This window comes from Eutrigla gurnardus, assembly GCF_963514095.1.
Source record: "Eutrigla gurnardus genome assembly, chromosome: 1".
Taxonomy (NCBI): Eukaryota; Metazoa; Chordata; class Actinopteri; order Perciformes; family Triglidae; genus Eutrigla; species Eutrigla gurnardus.
Window position 1 is genome coordinate 34,397,024 of NC_139915.1, and position 18,396 is coordinate 34,415,419.

An 18,396-nucleotide genomic window follows, 5' to 3' on the forward strand; every position below is an offset into this window, starting at 1 on the left:
AAGCAAAGGCAACGTTGGAACTTTGATATTTTTTTAACTTTAATCATCCATTAACAGTCAGTTCAAGGCAAGCAAGCAGCAACCAGAGAGACAATCTGTCAAGTCTGTGATAGAAAGACTCACACAAGGACCAACAGCAGCCATATCAAGAACAGCTACACTCAAGGGAGGTTGTAGAGTAGTAAAGTAAGACACTTTATATCCAGCGAGGCTAAGCTAAGCTAAGCTAAGCTAAGAACAAAAAGACTCCAAACCAACAGACACCAAACTCGAGCACCGTCTTCCTCTCACTCAAGGGAGGTTGTAGAGTAGTAAAGTAAGACACTTTATATCCAGCAAACTCTTATTTTAGGTGTTAAGGTAACTGATAATGCCCGAGGACGTGTCTATTATCAGGAGGTAATGGACTACGTGGAGGCCAGAACCATCCGATGCCCAGTGGAGAGTTAGCAACCAAAATGTAAAGTTTTTAAGAGTCATAACTCCGTTTTCCCATTATTGTCACCCCATACAGTTCTAATGCAACGGAAACGTTGTCCACTGCTCCTAGTGTGAGTGTAGCACTAAGTCGAGTGTTCACATGTCCACGTGGTCTCATGTGACCCGGATCCATTCAAAGTATTGATCCTGACACTAGCATCAACTCTCAGAACATGACTCATCAATATAATCAAAGCAAACTGATTAATGAAGCTTAACTAGTGAGAATCTTAAAGTGTATTTATGGTATCAGGATGCAGCAGCAGAGACCAGACTCACCTGGACCTGGACCTGGACCTGGACCCAGCTGTGTGTCCATGAAGAGTGACGAGTCTATGGGTTGCCCTTTTACATTTAAAACAGAACAAACTGCTGATGGAAGGTAAGAACTGAACCTGAACTCTCCTTAGCAGATGAATCAGGTCTAGTCCAGCCCCCTTAAACAGTAACTCAGAGTCCACCAGCCCTGAATCCTGCAACCCGTTTGGTCTCCGGAGCCACGATGATGTGAGAGAGTGACAGTGTCGGGTTTCACTGAAACTCTCACAGAAAGGACCAATTAAATGTTTTTTAACTGGGATTAAACTACAAAATAATAAATATACAATCAAACCTTAAAGAGACAGTGAGGAGAAAACCTTCTGAAAGAAAAGACTCATAGACGCCGAGAAACCTTAAGAGTTAGAGAGAAGCTAATTTGGCTAACATGAAGGCTAATGACAAAGAAGAGTAGTGGGGAGGCTAGGCTAAGCTAAGCTAAGAACAAAAAGACTCCAAACCAACAGACACCAAACTCGAGCACCGTCTTCCTCTCACTCAAGGGAGGTTGTAGAGTAGTAAAGTAAGACACTTTATATCCAGCAAACTCTTATTTTAGGTGTTAAGGTAACTGATAATGCCCGAGGACGTGTCTATTATCAGGAGGTAATGCACTACGTGGAGGCCAGGACCGTCAGATGCCCAGTGGAGAGTTAGCAACCAAAATGTCAAGTCTGTGTTAGAAAGACTCACACAAGGACCAACAGCAGCCATATCCAGTACAATTCACCAGCTACACCATCTGGACCAAGACCTGAATGAGGTTTCCTGCAGGTTTGAGAAGCCAACGGTTAGCTACTAAGATGACTTTAACACGTAGCTGTAAAGTTGACCTTTAATTATGAAGCTAACTTTGTTAGCAGCTTCACACCAGAATCCACATGGATCCAGATCCAGTAAGGTTGCTGCTCAGGGTGCCGCTCTTCCGCTTGTGTTCATCAGAACCCGAGGCTTCAAAACTGTAGTCCACAAACCAACGGGTGACGTCGCCATGACAACGTCCACTTCTGATCTCCAGTCTGTGCTTTAGTGACTCTACTCTTTAGCACCCCCCAACTATAATTTTATTGATGTTTGTAGATCTGGGAAAAGAGGTGGAGGGGTTGCTGCTATCTTTAAAAATACATTTCAGGGGAAACAGATGTCACTTGGTGTTTTTCCATCATTCGAATACCTTTGTGCTGTGTTGAAATGCTCTCCCAGAGTTCTCCTGTTAATTATTTACAGGCCACCTAAATATTCATCACATTTTTTCGATGATTTTACTGAATTATTGTCTAGCATCTCCACTGATTTCGACTGCCTAGTTATAACCGGTGACTTTAATTTTCATATTGATGATTTGAATGACAAGGGTGCAAAAGAACTTTTTAATATTTTAGACACATTTGACCTTTCTCAACATGTGAAAGAGGCTACTCATTGTAAGGGACACACCCTGGACCTGATTATCACAAAAGGTCTCCATGTTTCTGATGTTTTTGTGACTGATCCTTCATTGTCTGAGCACTTCTGTGTTTTCTTTAATATTTCTTTCATTCCTGACACACAAACAGAATCAAATAAGGTCAAAAAGCGGTACATCTGTCATGATCTGTGTTTGTTTTGATCTGTGTTGTCTTGATTTTGATTCTCTGGCTTATTTTGTAATTTTGCCCTTGGTGTGATTCCCTGTCTCGTACTTCCTGGTCCTTGTTGTTTCCGCTGTCTTGACTCCCCCTCCCTCTCGTGTTGATTACCATGCCTGCCCTGATGTGTTTCACCTGTCCCTCGTCAGCTCCCTGCCTCCCTGTGTATATAGTCTGTGTGTTTCCCCTGTCTCTTGTCGGATCATTGTTGCTGTCGATGTCGTTTGTCGCTACCCTGCACCACGTCATGTCCCTGGAGTTTGTTTTTGTACCTCGTCCTGCCTCCCGTGTCCCTCCATGTCTTGGTTTTTCGTAAGTGTTTCTTTCATGACCGTTTTTGCCCTTGTGGTTTCCTTTGTTGTTACTTTGTTTTAGTATTAGTTTTTGGTTTTGTATTTAGTTTATCATTGAAATAAATCCCTTTTAACTGCACTTGGGTCCTCACCTCCTGTTTCTGAGTCCACGCCTGACAGAACCGTGACAGAATGATCCGACCGCATTAAGGACCCAGCAGCTAACCATGGACTCGGCAGCCTTTTTTTTATGTGGCTCGACACACGAGCTCCGGGAGGTTACCTACCGACTCCAGTGTCTCCAGGCCGAGCACCGGCATGCTGAGGGAGAGGAGGAGAGGCAGTCGGCCCTGGCGAGGGCCAGGGAGCTGGTTTCCGCCAGCCCGTGGCTCAGGGGCTCATTGCCTGCCTGGGTCAGGGGCTTCCTCCTAACCCCTGAGCTCCAGCCATCCTCAGTCACAGCCAAGCACCCAGCCCAGGCCTTAGCCACAGCCAAGCCTCCAGCCCAGGCCTTAGCCACAGCCAAGCCTCCAGCCCAGGCCTTAGCCACAGCCAAGCATCTAGCCCAGGCCTTAGCCACAGCCAAGCATTCAGCCCAGGCCTTAGCCACAGCCAAGCATCCAGCCCACGCCTCGGTCACAGCCCTTGTCTCGGCCTGTGGTCTTCAGTCGGCGGCTCGGCCGACACCTGCCAGTGGTCTTCAGTCGGCGGCTCGGCCGACACCTGCCAGTGGTCTTCAGTCGGCGTTCCGGTCGACACCTGCCAGTGGTCTTCAGTCGGCGGTCCGGTCGACACCTGCCAGTGGTCTTCAGTCGGCGGTCCAGTCGACACCTGCCAGTGGTCTTCAGTCGGCGGTCCGGTCGACACCTGCCAGTGGTCTTCAGTCGGCGGTCCGGTCGACACTCTCCTGTGGTCTTCAGTCGGCGGTCCGGTCGACACCTGCCAGTGGTCTTCAGTCGGCGGTCCGGTCGACACTCTCCAGTGGTCTTCAGTCGGCGGCCCGTCCGTCGCCAGTCCCGGCGGACGATCGTCCGGCACCAGCCCAGACAGGGGACCGTCCCACACCTGCTCCTCGCAGCCTATTGGGTGTTCGCCTGTCACCAGTTCCTGTTCCGACGGGGGGCCGTCCCGTGCCTGCTCCACGCAGCCTTCGGGAGGTCCGCTCGTCACCAGTTCCTGTTCCGACGGGGGGCCGTCCCGTGCCTGCTCCACGCAGCCTTCGGGAGGTCCGCTCGTCACCAGTTCCTGTTCCGACGGGGGGCCGTCCCGTGCCTGCTCCACGCAGCCTTCGGGAGGTCCGCTCGTCACCAGTTCCTGTTCCGACGGGGGGCCGTCCTACTCCTGCTCCACGCAGCTTTCGGGAGGTCCGCTCGTCACCAGTTCCTGTTCCGACGGGGGGCCGCCCCACGCCTGCTCCACGCAGCCTTCGGGAGGTCCGCTCGTCACCCGTTCCTGTTCCGACGGGGGGCCGTCCCACGCCTGCTCCACGCAGCCTTCGGGAGGTCCGCCCGTCACCAGTTCCTGTTCCGACGGGGGGCCGTCCCACGCCTGCTCCACGCAGCCTTCGGGAGGTCCGCTCGTCACCCGTTCCTGTCCAGACGGGGGGCCGTCCTACGCCTGCTCCGCGCAGCCTTCGGGAGGTCCGCTCGTCACCCGTTCCTGTTCCGACGGGGGGCCGTCCTACGCCTGCTCCACGCAGCCTCCGGGAGGTCCGCTCGTCACCCGTTCCTGTTCCGACGGGGGGCCGTCCTACGCCTGCTCCGCGCAGCCTTCGGGAGGTCCGCTCGTCACCCGTTCCTGTTTCGACGGGGGGCCGTCCTACGCCTGCTCCACGCAGCCTTCGAGAGGTCCGCTCGTCACCCGTTCCTGTTTCGACGGGGGGCCGTCCTACGCCTGCTCCACGCAGCCTTCGGGAGGTCCGCTCATCACTCGTTCCTGTTCCGACCGGTGGTCGTCCTACGCCTGCCCCACGTCGCCTTCCTGAGCAGTCCCGCCCGCTAGGTCGCCCTCATGCCCGGCCTCCTGAGCGGTCCCGCCCGCTAGGTCGCTCTCATGCCCGGCCTCCTGAGCGGTCCCGCCCGCTAGGTCGCCCTCATGCCCGGCCTCCTGAGCGGTCCCGCCCGCTAGGTCGCCCTCATGCCCGGCCTCCTGAGCGGTCCCGCCCGCTAGGTCGCCCTCATGCCCGGCCTCCTGAGCGGTCCCGCCCGCTAGGTCGCCCTCATGCCCGGCCTCCTGAGCCCTGCCCCCAGACCCCCTCCACCCACCCTACGTATCCTGAACCCCTCCTCCTGGCCCCCTCCACCCGCCCTACGTATCATGAACCTTGGGGACATCTGGGATCCGTCCCTTGAGGGGGGGGTACTGTCATGATCTGTGTTTGTTTTGATCTGTGTTGTCTTGATTTTGATTCTCTGGCTTATTTTGTAATTTTGCCCTTGGTGTGATTCCCTGTCTCGTACTTCCTGGTCCTTGTTGTTTCCGCTGTCTTGACTCCCCCTCCCTCTCGTGTTGATTACCATGCCTGCCCTGATGTGTTTCACCTGTCCCTCGTCAGCTCCCTGCCTCCCTGTGTATATAGTCTGTGTGTTTCCCCTGTCTCTTGTCGGATCATTGTTGCTGTCGATGTCGTTTGTCGCTACCCTGCACCACGTCATGTCCCTGGAGTTTGTTTTTGTACCTCGTCCTGCCTCCCGTGTCCCTCCATGTCTTGGTTTTTCGTAAGTGTTTCTTTCATGACCGTTTTTGCCCTTGTGGTTTCCTTTGTTGTTACTTTGTTTTAGTATTAGTTTTTGGTTTTGTATTTAGTTTATCATTGAAATAAATCCCTTTTAACTGCACTTGGGTCCTCACCTCCTGTTTCTGAGTCCACGCCTGACAGAACCGTGACAACATCAATGAACATGCCAATGTACTCTTTAAAAATGCAATCTCCTCGTTACCACCTCTAAACCCATGTCATGCTGATGATCTTGTAAACATCTTTAATTCCAAAATTCTGAATGTCATAGATGTCATTGCACCTGCTACGGTTAAAACAATTTCTGGTAAGCAAAAGGCACCCTGGAGAAAAGCTGCTGCTGTGACAGCCCAGAGAAGAGAGTGCAGGAAGGCTGAACAAATCTGGCGGAGAACTAAACTTCATATTCACCATGACATCTATAAAGAGAGCCTCCGGGCCTACAATTTAGTCATAAAAAGTGCCAGAGAAACATTCTTCTCCAATATCATAAACACTAATAAGGCGAAAACCCTATTTGCAACTGTTGACAGACTGACCAACCCCCCAACACAAATACCAGCTAAACTCCATTCCACGCAGAAATGCAATGAGTTTGCATTCTTTTATACTAATAAAATTGAAGGCATCAGACACGCCATCAATATCTCAAACAAAAAAGTTGGATCACCACCCTGTTCAGGCAAAAGTAACACAGCAATGATGGCAAGCTTTAATGCCATAGACTCTAAAACTCTAGTGGAAACGGTGACAAATCTAAAATCATCCACCTGCTGCCTTGATGCTTTACCTACCAACTTTTTTAAGAATGTTTTTGACTGCCTATCAATAGACGTATTGCAAATAGTTAATAACTCCATTCAATCAGGCAATTTCCCAAAGGCCTTCAAAACTTCAGTCATTAAACCTCTTCTAAAAAAGCGGAGCCTAGATGCCTCTATTATCAACAACTACAAACCAATTTCAAATCTACCCTTCATAAGTAAAATAATTGAGAAAGTTGTCCTCCAACAACTAAATCACTTCCTGGCTTCAACTGGCTGCCACAACAACTTCCAGTCAGGATTTCGACCTTTTCATAGCACCGAGACGGCCCTTATTAAAGTTGTAAATGACATCCGTCTTAACACAGACTCTGGCAAAACTTCAATATTAATGCTATTAGACCTCAGTGCTGCATTTGACACTGTCGACCACTCAATACTCTTGGACAGGTTGGAAAACTGGGTGGGGCTCTCAGGCACAGTCTTAAACTGGTTCAAGTCATATCTACAAGATAGGAACTATTTTGTTTCCATTGGCGACTTTGTATCAGAACCTACCAATGTAACATGTGGAGTCCCCCAAGGTTCAATCTTGGGGCCGACTTTATTCAACATCTACATGCTCCCACTAGGACAAATCATGCAAAATAATAACATTGACCACCATTGCTATGCTGATGACACCCAAATCTATGTAGCACTATCACCAAACGAATATCGCCCCATAGATCTTCTGTGCCAGTGCATTGAGCAAGTCAAAGACTGGATGTGCCAAAACTTCCTACAACTAAATGAGGACAAAACTGAGATAATTGTTTTTGGTGCTAAAAAAGAAAGGTTTAAAGTAATTCAACACCTTCACTCTCTGTCCCTGAAAACCTCAAACAAAGCCAGAAATCTTGGGGTTATTATGGATTCTGATTTACATTTCGACTGTCACGTTAAATCAGTAACAAAATCAACCTACTATCACCTAAAAAATGTAGCAAGACTTAGAGGGCTCATGTCAGCTCAAGACTTAGAAAAACTTGTACATGCCTTTATTACTAGTAGGCTAGACTACTGTAATGGTCTCCTTGCAGGTCTTCCAAAAAAAAAACCGGTCAGGCAGCTACAGCTTGTTCAGAACGCTGCTGCTAGAGTTCTTACAAAGACCAAAAAATGTGAGCACATTACACCAATTCTTAAATCCTTACATTGGCTCCCTGTATGTCAGAGGATTGATTTCAAAATCCTCCTGCTCACATATAAATCACTACATGGTCTAGGACCGAAGTATATCACTGATATGCTCCCACTACATAAGCCTTCTAGACCACTAAGATCTTCTGAGACCAATCTGTTAGTGATTCCCAGAGTAAACAACAATCACGGGAGAGCATCATTTAGTCACTATGCAACAAATGGCTGGAATAAACTTCCTGAAGATGTAAGACTTGCCCCAACTCTGACCACTTTTAAAACTAGACTGAAAACTTTTATGTTCACCATAGCTTTCTGCTAAATCTTTTAATGTCTGCACTGTTTTTAATTATTGCAAATATGTTTTTATTCTCCTTTCTTTCTGTAATGCATTTTTAAATTTGCCTTATTTTCTTTTAATTCTTCTTTTTTTTTTCTTCACTTTGTTGTATGATGTGAAGCACTTTGAGTCTGCCTTGTGTATGAAATGTGCTATACAAATAAAGTTGCCTTGCCTTGCCTTTGAACTTGGTTTTCTCCACAGAGTTCAGCAGATCTCAGAGGTTCCGTTTACCCGGCAGCATCAAACACACCTGGACTCCATATTTATGGTGAGTACATGTACAAGCTCACCTTTCACTATTAACCACATCCACTACAGATTCAATGCTGAACAGGTTCTAGTGGTCTCCATGCTGCTCAGACCCACACATGAATCCCATGTTGGGTTCTTTAGAGTTCATGTTCAGTTTATCCTTCTGTTCCAGCTGCTGGAGGAGAACATCTGCACTTTTGTGAAGAACGAGCTGAAGAAGATCCAGAAGGTCCTGAGTCCAGATTACCCAGAATGCTTGGAGAGTGAGGACGAGGAGTTGTTGGACGGTGAGGATGAAGAGCAGAGGAGGAGCAGAGAGGCGTTTCAGAAGATCACAGTGGACTTCCTGAGGAGAATGAAGCAGGAGGAGCTGGCTGCCTGTGTGCTGATGGGTAAGAGGATTTTAACAGATTTAACATGGTGGAAAGAAGAGAAGGATTCAATATGAAGAACTTCATATTTCCAAACTCTTAATAGGCTGCACACAACTTCAATGTTTGTTAATGTTCGGATGTCAGAATCGATATTCCAACACTCAAGTTCTACAGAGTTCAGACAGGATCACGACCGTTTCAGAGAAACAGGTGTTTCACTTCACCCAGTGACCGTGTTAACTGGTGACTTTCAGCTCGTAGGAACTAAATGGTTAGGTTACGGTCTACCAGGATATTTAGAAAACCCAACGGTACTATTTTCAACACGTCATCCTACCGTCTCTTTCTATGATGCTGTATTGTGATGTGTTGTAGTCATAGGCGGCCTGGGGGGCCCCCAAACATGATGGGATGGCCGTTCAAATGAAACAAAAAGAGTGAATAAATGAAACTTGTGGTGAAACTGTAGGCTAGCCCTTTTTAAACAGCGTCTCTGCATTATCTCAGGAGCGGTGGTTCGGCAATTCTCCACAGATGGTGATTCACACAGAGCGAAGCATCTCCGCCGATCACCTGTGATTCCCACAGAAAGTGAGGCTCCTAATGAGGCGCGATGGTACACGTCATGATGATGACGTTGGCGTCAAACATCCTGGAAAGTGACAAAGTTAGGTTTTTCTCGCTAAAGTAGCCTACATAATTCCATAATGGGCATCAGGTCGCTGTCTGACTCTGTCACTCGGGAAGGAGGCTGGGGGAAAGTTCCCTGAAGTCGGGAGGGCTGACAGTCGCAGTGATTTATTTAAAATAAAATAAATTAATACATTTATTTAAAACAGATCACCACAACCGTCGATTTGAACTCACCGGGTGTTTGTGTTTGTGGTGAAAATACATTTCCATCACAAACACTCGGTGAGTTAAGGTTTTTTGCCGGTGACAGACGCTGTTTTTCGGGCAGAAATGTGAGGAAGAGTCGGCAGGACAGGCGGGAGGACGGACGCTTCTCCACGTACAGCTGTGGTATTTTTTTTTCCTCATATAAGTTGTCAAAGACAGTTAGAGTTACTACGTTACTGTTGTTTGGTTCTGTAATGTTACTGTGTGGGACATTTCTCTGTATTTAGTTGAGTGAAGGACCTGTGCAGTTATCACACTGTCCGACCGACGCCCGCTCGCTCCGCGCCTCCGGATTATCAAGTAACATCATGCTGGATCTAAACTCTAACGCAATAACGTGAAATAACAGCAAGGTCAAAAACAGAGACAATAAAAGTGCAGCTGTGTCATAACTTGTATCAAGGTCAAAAATAGAGACAATAAAAGTGCAGCTGTGTCATAACTTGTATCAAGTTCAAAAATAGAGACAATAAAAGTGCCACTTTGCAATCTGTTCAACAACAAAAAAGACAAACAATGCATTTGGCAAGACAGGTGAGCAAGTGAATGTATGAGACTCCTCCCTGCATTTCCACAGGCCCTGTTTTTGTGAATGAACTTGAGGTATCTGTTCATTTACACATTCTGAGAATGATTGCGTCTCTGCATGAAGCTTTAAGGAATGTGAATTGTTTAGGTTAAACTATCTGCAGGCTGCCTTAGTCATAAATCAGCCCTGTGTGTGCGTTAAAGCTGGCTACAGGATGTTTGGGCTCTACTTGGAGCTGAACCAGTTCTGCGCCAATGGCAAGAGGGTCAGAGCTTACTTAATGTATACATTTCCATATAAGTACAGATAGATGGTCTTCCTAGCTTTAGGCTTGCAGGTCAAAAGGGTGACAGCAGAGGATTTAGATAACATATAGAAGGTAAACTATCCCAGCCTATTAGGATGGTTTGGAGGCTCCTCGATCCCTTGTTGGATGGATGGACTCTCAATCCATCCAAGATGACCAACAAGGAGAAGTAGGTAGGTCCAGGCGAAAGGACTTCAAAAAGGCACGCGCATGCAGAAAGTGGGGGTGATTTTTCGTGTGGATTTCCTAATCGAATGCTCAGTAGGATTTCCAGGTAGAGCAGGCATAAGTTCATTAGGAACTTTGCCCGAGTTTGGAGAAAGTAGGTGTTGGCCAACCTGGTCTGATGCAGGCTTGAGAATTCTGTTTCAATAAAGGTTGCTCTATCAATCCCAGCGAGCCTGTCTCAGCGGATTCATTTATCAATCAAACTTCACACCGATCATTGAAGAAGAGAGCCCAGAAACAACAAAGTATCTGGGGGCGGGTCGGTCAGGTAACGCTGAGTGGCCTTGATGCCTGTCAGTCATGATGCGTCGCGTCTCCTCACCTCTCTGCTGTGTCTGCAGCTGAGCACTGTGATGCGTGTCTCTCTCCCCGGGCCGGGAGTTATCATACCGTAAAATACCAAATAATCATTTGTTTCAATCACTTCACAGACGAGGCATTTATTTGGGACAGGTGTTTAATTCCTTCATCTCAAAAATCCGGGATGAAAATATCACAAACTTCTCCAGCGTCTCTGTGAATTCTCTGGCATCCTTCTGCAAGTGAAGTTGTTGCGGCGGAGGAAACGATGTAGACAACGAATGTGTCTTCAAAATAAGAGCGTTACATTGCACCCTATCGGAGTTTAGAACTGGGTTCTTAGCGGGGGGCTTTTAATCTGAAAGTAGCGGCCGCTGCATCCTTTCAGGTTTCAATGCATCAGAGACGCATGGGTGCAAACATATGGGTAATTAAATGTTTCATGGGATAGGGCCTCATACATAGTATTGAAACGGGCCCCCAGATGCCTAAGGCCACCGCTGGTTGTAGTGACTGACTCGTGGAGCTTTGCAGCTGCATTTCAAAGGGTTATATCCTTCAGTTCTGTTTGTCTTGTAAAAGTCTTTTATTTATTTCATGTTGCACCTGATTGATATTGTCTCCAATAGTTCTGATTTAATCATTAAATAAGTCACTCATACTGAGGACTACAGGGATACATGGCTCTAATACATGGCTTGTTCATAGACTGTGAAAGGGTCTGTAGGATCCACTAACTGGGTTCCTTTGTTGTTTATCCAGGAACTGCTGGTGCAGTGTACCAACGTAAACTCAAGTCTGACCTCAAGAAGAAGTTCCAGTGTTTGTTTGAGGGCATCACTAAAGCCGGAAACCCAACCCTCCTGAATCAGGTCTACACGGAGCTCCACGTCACAGAGGGAGGGACTGCAGAGGTCAATGAGGAACATGAGGTCAGACAGATTGAAACGGCATCCAGGAAACCAGACAGACCAGAAACAACCATCAGACAAGAAGACATCTTTAAAGGCTCACCTGGAAGGGATGAACCAATCAGAACAGTGATGACAAAGGGAGTGGCTGGCATCGGGAAAACAGTGTTAACACAGAAGTTCACTCTGGACTGGGCTGAAGACAAAGCCAACCAGGACATACAGTTCACGTTTCCATTCACTTTCAGAGAGCTGAACCTGCTGAAAGAGAAGAAGTTCAGCTTGGTGGAACTCCTTCATCACTTCTTCCCTGGAACCAAAGAAGCAGGAATCTGCAGGTTTGAAGGGTTCCAGGTTGTGTTCATCTTTGACGGTCTGGACGAGTGTCGACTTCCTCTGGACTTCCACAACAACGAGATCCTGACTGATGTTACAGAGTCCACCTCAGTCCAAGTGCTGCTGACAAACCTCATCAGGGGGAAACTGCTTCCCTCTGCTCGTCTCTGGATCACCACAAGACCTGCAGCAGCCAATCAGATCCCTCCTGGGTGTGTTGACATGGTGACAGAGGTCAGAGGGTTCACTGACCCACAGAAGGAGGACTACTTCAAGAAGAGGTTCAGAGATGAGGAGCAGGCCAACAGGATCATCGCCCACATCAAGACCTCACGGAGCCTCCACATCATGTGCCACATCCCGGTCTTCTGCTGGATCACTGCTACAGTTCTGGAGGACGTGTTGAAGACCAGGGAGGGAGGGGAGCTGCCCAAGACCCTGACCGAGATGTTCATCCACTTCCTGGTGGTTCAGTCCAAACTGAAGAACGTCAAGTATTATGGAGGAGCTGAGACGGATCAACACTGGAGTCCAGAGACCGGGAAGATGATTGAGTCTCTGGGAAAACTGGCTTTTGAGCAGCTGCAGAAAGGAAACCTGATCTTCTATGAACCAGACCTGACAGAGTGTGGCATCGATATCAAAGCAGCCTCAGTGTACTCAGGAGTGTTCACACAGGTCTTCAGAGAGGAGAGAGGACTGTACCAGGACCAGGTGTTCTGCTTCGTCCATCTGAGTGTTCAGGAGTTTCTGGCTGCTCTTCATGTCCATCTGACCTTCATCAAGTCTGGTGTCAATCTGATGGCAGAAGAACCAACAACCTCCGGGGTTTCTGAAGTCATCAGAGACGAACCTGAACTAACACATCTGCACCAGAGAGCTGTGGACGAGGCCTTACAGAGTCCAAACGGACACCTGGACCTGTTCCTCCGCTTCCTTCTGGGTCTGTCACTAGAGACCAATCAGAAACACCTACGAGGTCTGCTGACACAAACAGGAAGTAGCTCACAGACAAATCAGGGAACAGTCAGGTACATCAAGAAGAAGCTTGATGAGGATCTGTCTCCAGAGAGAAGCATCAACCTGTTCCACTGTCTGAATGAACTGAATGATCGTTCTCTGGTGGAGGAGATCCAACAGTACATGACTTCAGGACGTCTCTCCTACAAGAACCTGTCTCCTTCTGATTGGTCAGCTCTGGTCTTCATCTTACTGTCGTCAGAAAAACGTCTGGACGTGTTTGACCTGAAGAAATACTCTGCTTCAGAGAAGGCTCTTCTGAGGCTGCTGCCGGTGGTCCAAGCCTCCAGCAAAGCTCTGTAAATATAGTTTTTATATTCAAAATACAACGAACCACCATGGAATTACAAGGTTCTATCTGCATTCTGAATGATTTGATTGGTTTTCCAAACAGCAAAAAGTAAATAATAAATAGTAGTCATCCAAATAGTTACTTGAGGAAAAAAGTATTTAGTGAAAAAACTATTCAAGTACTGAGTACTTGCTGATTTACTGTTTCAATAATCAGAACCTGAACTTAAAATAGACAAAAATATAAAATATCAATGTGCAAATTCAGATATTACTAAACAATACCCCTTTAATTAAACCACAAAATCATTACAAAATAACATTAATTAAGGCTAATTAAGCCACAAGAAACACTAATAACCCTCAAATTGGGTCAATTTAGTCGTTGCAAACATTCTGTGTTCAAAACATTCTCTTCAGTCATCATGAATACAGGATAGTGGTGGATGGATGGATGGATGGATGGATGGATGATGTTAACGAGGGATGATTAATTTGTGGATTTAACACATTGATCTTTTTAATGCATTAACACTGTTGGCTCTCTGTACGTTGAAGTATAAAGAGAGAGAGAGTGAGACGGTGAGTATGAAGTCATCGGTTAGATTACAGCGTGGTACAGTGTGCAGCAGTGTATTGTGGGTACCGCATGTTTGTCGGTGAATAAATGCTACAACCAGACACAAGCTAACATTCCGTGTCTTGCCGTCAGCCGTCTGATAATTAAAGTGAAGGGGATTAGCACCGAAGTAAGCCAGACTTGTTCTGTTTTTTATTCTACATTTCTGATTCCTCTTCAGACTCAGTGGCTGTAAGCTCTCAAAGAGAAGCTGGGAAGGTCTGTCCTCAGTTCTCAGCTCCCAGTCCTCCAGTCTAAGAGACCTGGACCTGAGTACCAACCACCTGCAGGATTCAGGACTGGAGCTGCTGTCTGCTGGTCTGAAGAGTCCACACTGTGGACTGGAAACTCTCAGGTCAGACTCAAGGACTTTGAGAAGTTTACCTATGAAGCTTCCAATGATCCGTTTACATGCACCAAATATTCACTTCTTTGCTCTTATTCCTGAAAAGACACTTTTGCTACTAATCTGTTTCCATGGCTGATGAAACCCGTTTCTGCTGGTAACGATCTAACAGCAGAAGAACAAAATCACTAAAGAAACCAAACGTCTTGTTTGTCTTTCCCCTGCCGTTCTAACTTTGAATCGTTTTACAAATCCAGCTGGCGTTTCTAAATGCTGTTGTCGTCATGAGGCTATGAACTCAGACAGGACGGCGTTTGGTTTCCTGGTGTATCTGGGACTTCACAACATGTACAAAGCAGCAATAGTGGTTATTTCATCCGTGATGGAGGAACCCTGGTTGTTTCTACATGGAGATAAGCCCCGCCTCCTCGCTGGTGTGTCTAGCATGAGTGTCGTGACTAAACACAAATGATCCCACAAATAAAACCAATTCATCCTGCAGTCAAACTCAAACATCACTTCAGGTTTGGTGTGAACGCAGCAGAAGAACTCACTTTCTGCTTGGAATGATAAGATTCTATCTAGTAAAACATGAAAAGAATCAATGATTTTCAAGGAATACAAAGAGTTTTCTCATCATGTTTGAACACGTGAAGTTAGTGTTGGAACAGTGTCCACAGAAGTTACATTGAATTCTTTTCTACCACATTTTACATTTATTTCTGAGTTTTTTTCTCATTGATAAAATCCTTGCTGGTTAAGTTTAAAGGTCAATGAATGAAATGTTCTTGTTGGTCTTGTGAAGGACTGCAATACAAACACAAGTTAAGTCTTTGTAAAGCCTGTTTTCGATCTTGCTGAGGAGTTTTTATTGTTAATTCCAAGGAGACGAACAGTTGTTTGTTCTAGTTTCATCACACATTTCTGATTCCTCTTCAGACTCAGTCGCTGTAACCTCTCAGAGAGAAGCTGTGAAGGTCTGTCCTCAGTTCTCAGCTCCCAGTCCTCCAGTCTAAGAGACCTGGACCTGAGTAACAACGACCTGCAGGATTCAGGACTGGAGCTGCTGTCTGCTGGTCTGAAGAGTCCACACTGTGGACTGGAAACTCTCAGGTCAGACTCAAGGACTTTGAGAAGTTTACCTATGAAGCTTCCAATGATCCGTTTACATGCACCAAATATTCACTTCTTTGCTCTTATTCCTGAAAAGACACTTTTGCTAAAGTTCACATGGCGGCTCTAAAAGAGCAGTTGAACACATGAATGTCTGATATGTTCTGAGACTCCAAGTTTTGTATTTGACTTTATTCTCAGAATACTTGTTATTTAATTAATAATGTTACTTAATTCCTCCAGTTCAATATGAAAACTGACAACAAACATAGTTGAGATGTTATTGAATTACAGTTCTTTGCTAGTTGGTTTAAATCAGTAGCCAGATCTTTGTTGGGACACCAGGTCTGAAGACAGACCACATAGACTGGTTCTACTGTTGTTTCTTGACTTCTCGTCCTCCTCTATCCGTCTCTGTCCATCACTCAGCCACGCTTATCCCACCCAGTACAACATCAACACAACAACAGAGAATGATCACTTTTTCTCAGTTTAAAAGTCCCCAGAAGTGACAGAAGTGTGTGTGTCTTCAGTCTGTCAGGTTGTCTCATCACAGAGGACGGCTGTTCTTCTCTGGCCTCAGCTCTGGACTCCAACCCCTCCTATCTGAGACAGCTGGACCTGAGCTACAATCATCCAGGAGACTCAGGAGTCAAGCTGCTGTCTGCTGGACTGGAGGGTCCACACTGGAGACTGGACTCTCTCAGGTGAGGACAGATGGACAGACATCAGACTGGACACTCTCAGGTGAGGACAGATGGACAGACATCAGACTGGACTCTCAGGTGAGGACAGATGGACAGACATCAGACTGGACACTCAGGTGAGGACAGATGGACAGACATCAGACTGGACACTCTCAGGTGAGGACAGATGGACAGACATCAGACTGGACACTCTCAGGGGAGAACAGATGGACAGACATCAGACAGGACACTCTCAGGTGAGGACAGGTGGACAGACATCAGACTGGACACTCTCAGGTGAGGACAGATGGACAGACATCAGACTGGACTCTCAGGTGAGGACAGATGGACAGATATCAGACTGGACACTCTCAGGTGAGGACAGGTGGACAGACATCAGACTGGACTCTCAGGTGAGGACAGGTGGACAGACATCAGACTGGACTCTCAGGTGAGGGCAGATGGACAGACATCAGACTGGACTCTCAGGTGAGGACAGATGGACAGACATCAGACTGGACTCTCAGGTGAGGATAGATGGACTGACATCAGACTGGACTCTCAGGTGAGGACAGATGGACAGACATCAGACTGGACTCTCAGGTGAGGACAGATGGACATACATCAGACTGGACACTCTCAGGTGAGGACAGATGGACAGACATCAGACTGGACACTCTCAGGTGAGGACACATGGACAGACATCAGACTGGACTCTCAGGTGAGGACAGGTGGACAGACATCAGACTGGACACTCTCAGGTGAGGACAGATGGACAGACATCAGACTGGACTCTCAGGTGAGGACAGATGGACACTCATCAGACTGGACTCTCAGGTGAGGACAGACATCAGACTGGACACTCTCAGGTGAGGACAGATGGACAGACATCAGACTGGACTCTCAGGTGAGGACAGGTGGACAGATATCAGACTGGACACTCTCAGGTGAGGACAGGTGGACAGACATCAGACTGGACTCTCAGGTGAGGACAGGTGGACAGACATCAGACTGGACTCTCAGGTGAGGGCAGATGGACAGACATCAGACTGGACTCTCAGGTGAGGACAGATGGACAGACATCAGACTGGACTCTCAGGTGAGGATAGATGGACTGACATCAGACTGGACTCTCAGGTGAGGACAGATGGACAGACATCAGACTGGACTCTCAGGTGAGGACAGATGGACATACATCAGACTGGACACTCTCAGGTGAGGACAGATGGACAGACATCAGACTGGACACTCTCAGGTGAGGACACATGGACAGACATCAGACTGGACTCTCAGGTGAGGACAGGTGGACAGACATCAGACTGGACACTCTCAGGTGAGGACAGATGGACAGACATCAGACTGGACTCTCAGGTGAGGACAGATGGACACTCATCAGACTGGACTCTCAGGTGAGGACAGACATCAGACTGGACACTGTCAGGTGAGGACAGATGGACACTCATCAGACTGGACTCTCAGGTGAGGACAGGTGGACAGACATCAGACTGGACTCTCAGGTGAGGACAGATGGACACTCATCAGACTGGACTCTCAGGTGAGGACAGACATCAGACTGGATACTGTCAGGTGAGGACAGGTGGACAGACATCAGACTGGACTCTCTCAGGTGAGGACAGATGGACAGACATCAGACTAGACTCTCAGGTGAGGACAGGTGGACAGACATCAGACTGGACTCTCAGGTGAGGACAGATTGACAGACATCAGACTGGACTCTCAGGTGAGGACAGATGGACAACAGTCTCTGACTGAGGAGCTGGGCTTCATGTTTACTGGTGTTTGCATGTCTTCCTGCAGGGTGGACCATGGGGGACAGCAGAGACTGAGACCTGGTCTGATGAAGTGTGAGTATGTCTTCAGTAACTCAGCTGCTCCAGATTTGAACGTGTTCATGACTGAAATCCGATTCTAATCAGGACGTAGCGTTTGTTTCTTCGTGGCTGTAAAGATGTCGTGTTGTGTTCACACCAAACGCCACATTTTCACCTTCAATTCCACACAAAGTCAACGCAGAGACGCAAACGGACGCCAATTCCTGCCGGACGGCAACGGAGGCGAATACCCAACATTCCCGTTGTTGTGGTGTTTGTGTGAGTTTAAATATTTGAAGTGAAGAGAGAAGTTCCTGAGACTCTGTGTCTCTAAAGCATCTCAGCGTTGAGATGGTCCTCCTGTCGTCCTGACGTCCCTGAATCCTAAATAGAGGACCCAGATGTTGTCTCCTGGGTCTGTGGTCCCCCAGAGCTCTACCATAGTAGCTCACATTAGTCCACAGACCAGACCACAGTTTGGTCTGGTTTCAATCTTTACTCATTTTAGGCCCAACTGTGATATTTTTACTACCAACGATGTCGTTTTGTAGCGTTTTTGTTTTGTTCGTTAAGGTTTTTTCAGACGGTTTCAAACGTTGACCGTTGG

At 47.2% G+C, this 18,396-nt stretch overlaps 3 protein-coding genes across 3 annotated transcripts in view; all 3 read left to right on the top strand.

Annotated features, from left to right (window-relative positions):
- The window catches only part of LOC311025196 (uncharacterized protein), a 228,753-nt gene extending 211,476 nt beyond the window's left edge, over window positions 1-17,277 (top strand). Inside the window, exons 12-19 of the mRNA XM_084027980.1 lie at window positions 734-862; window positions 7,947-8,013; window positions 8,170-8,389; window positions 11,398-13,201; window positions 13,994-14,167; window positions 15,098-15,271; window positions 15,805-16,756; window positions 16,795-17,277. Of these exons, the coding sequence (XP_083884106.1) occupies window positions 734-862; window positions 7,947-8,013; window positions 8,170-8,389; window positions 11,398-13,201; window positions 13,994-14,167; window positions 15,098-15,271; window positions 15,805-15,982 (2,746 nt within the window). The 3' untranslated portion in view covers window positions 15,983-16,756; window positions 16,795-17,277. The remainder of the gene's footprint in view (window positions 1-733; window positions 863-7,946; window positions 8,014-8,169; window positions 8,390-11,397; window positions 13,202-13,993; window positions 14,168-15,097; window positions 15,272-15,804; window positions 16,757-16,794) is intronic.
- The window catches only part of LOC311010642 (neoverrucotoxin subunit beta-like), a gene marked incomplete at its 5' end in the record, with an annotated part of 88,870 nt that overhangs the window by 38,976 nt on the left and 31,498 nt on the right, over window positions 1-18,396 (top strand). The gene's annotated exons all lie outside the window — the stretch shown is intronic.
- The window catches only part of LOC311028971 (stonustoxin subunit alpha-like), a 59,448-nt gene continuing 58,687 nt past the window's right edge, over window positions 17,636-18,396 (top strand). Inside the window, exon 1 of the mRNA XM_084033808.1 lies at window positions 17,636-17,822. Coding sequence (XP_083889934.1) covers window positions 17,744-17,822 — 79 coding nt within the window. The 5' untranslated portion in view covers window positions 17,636-17,743. The remainder of the gene's footprint in view (window positions 17,823-18,396) is intronic.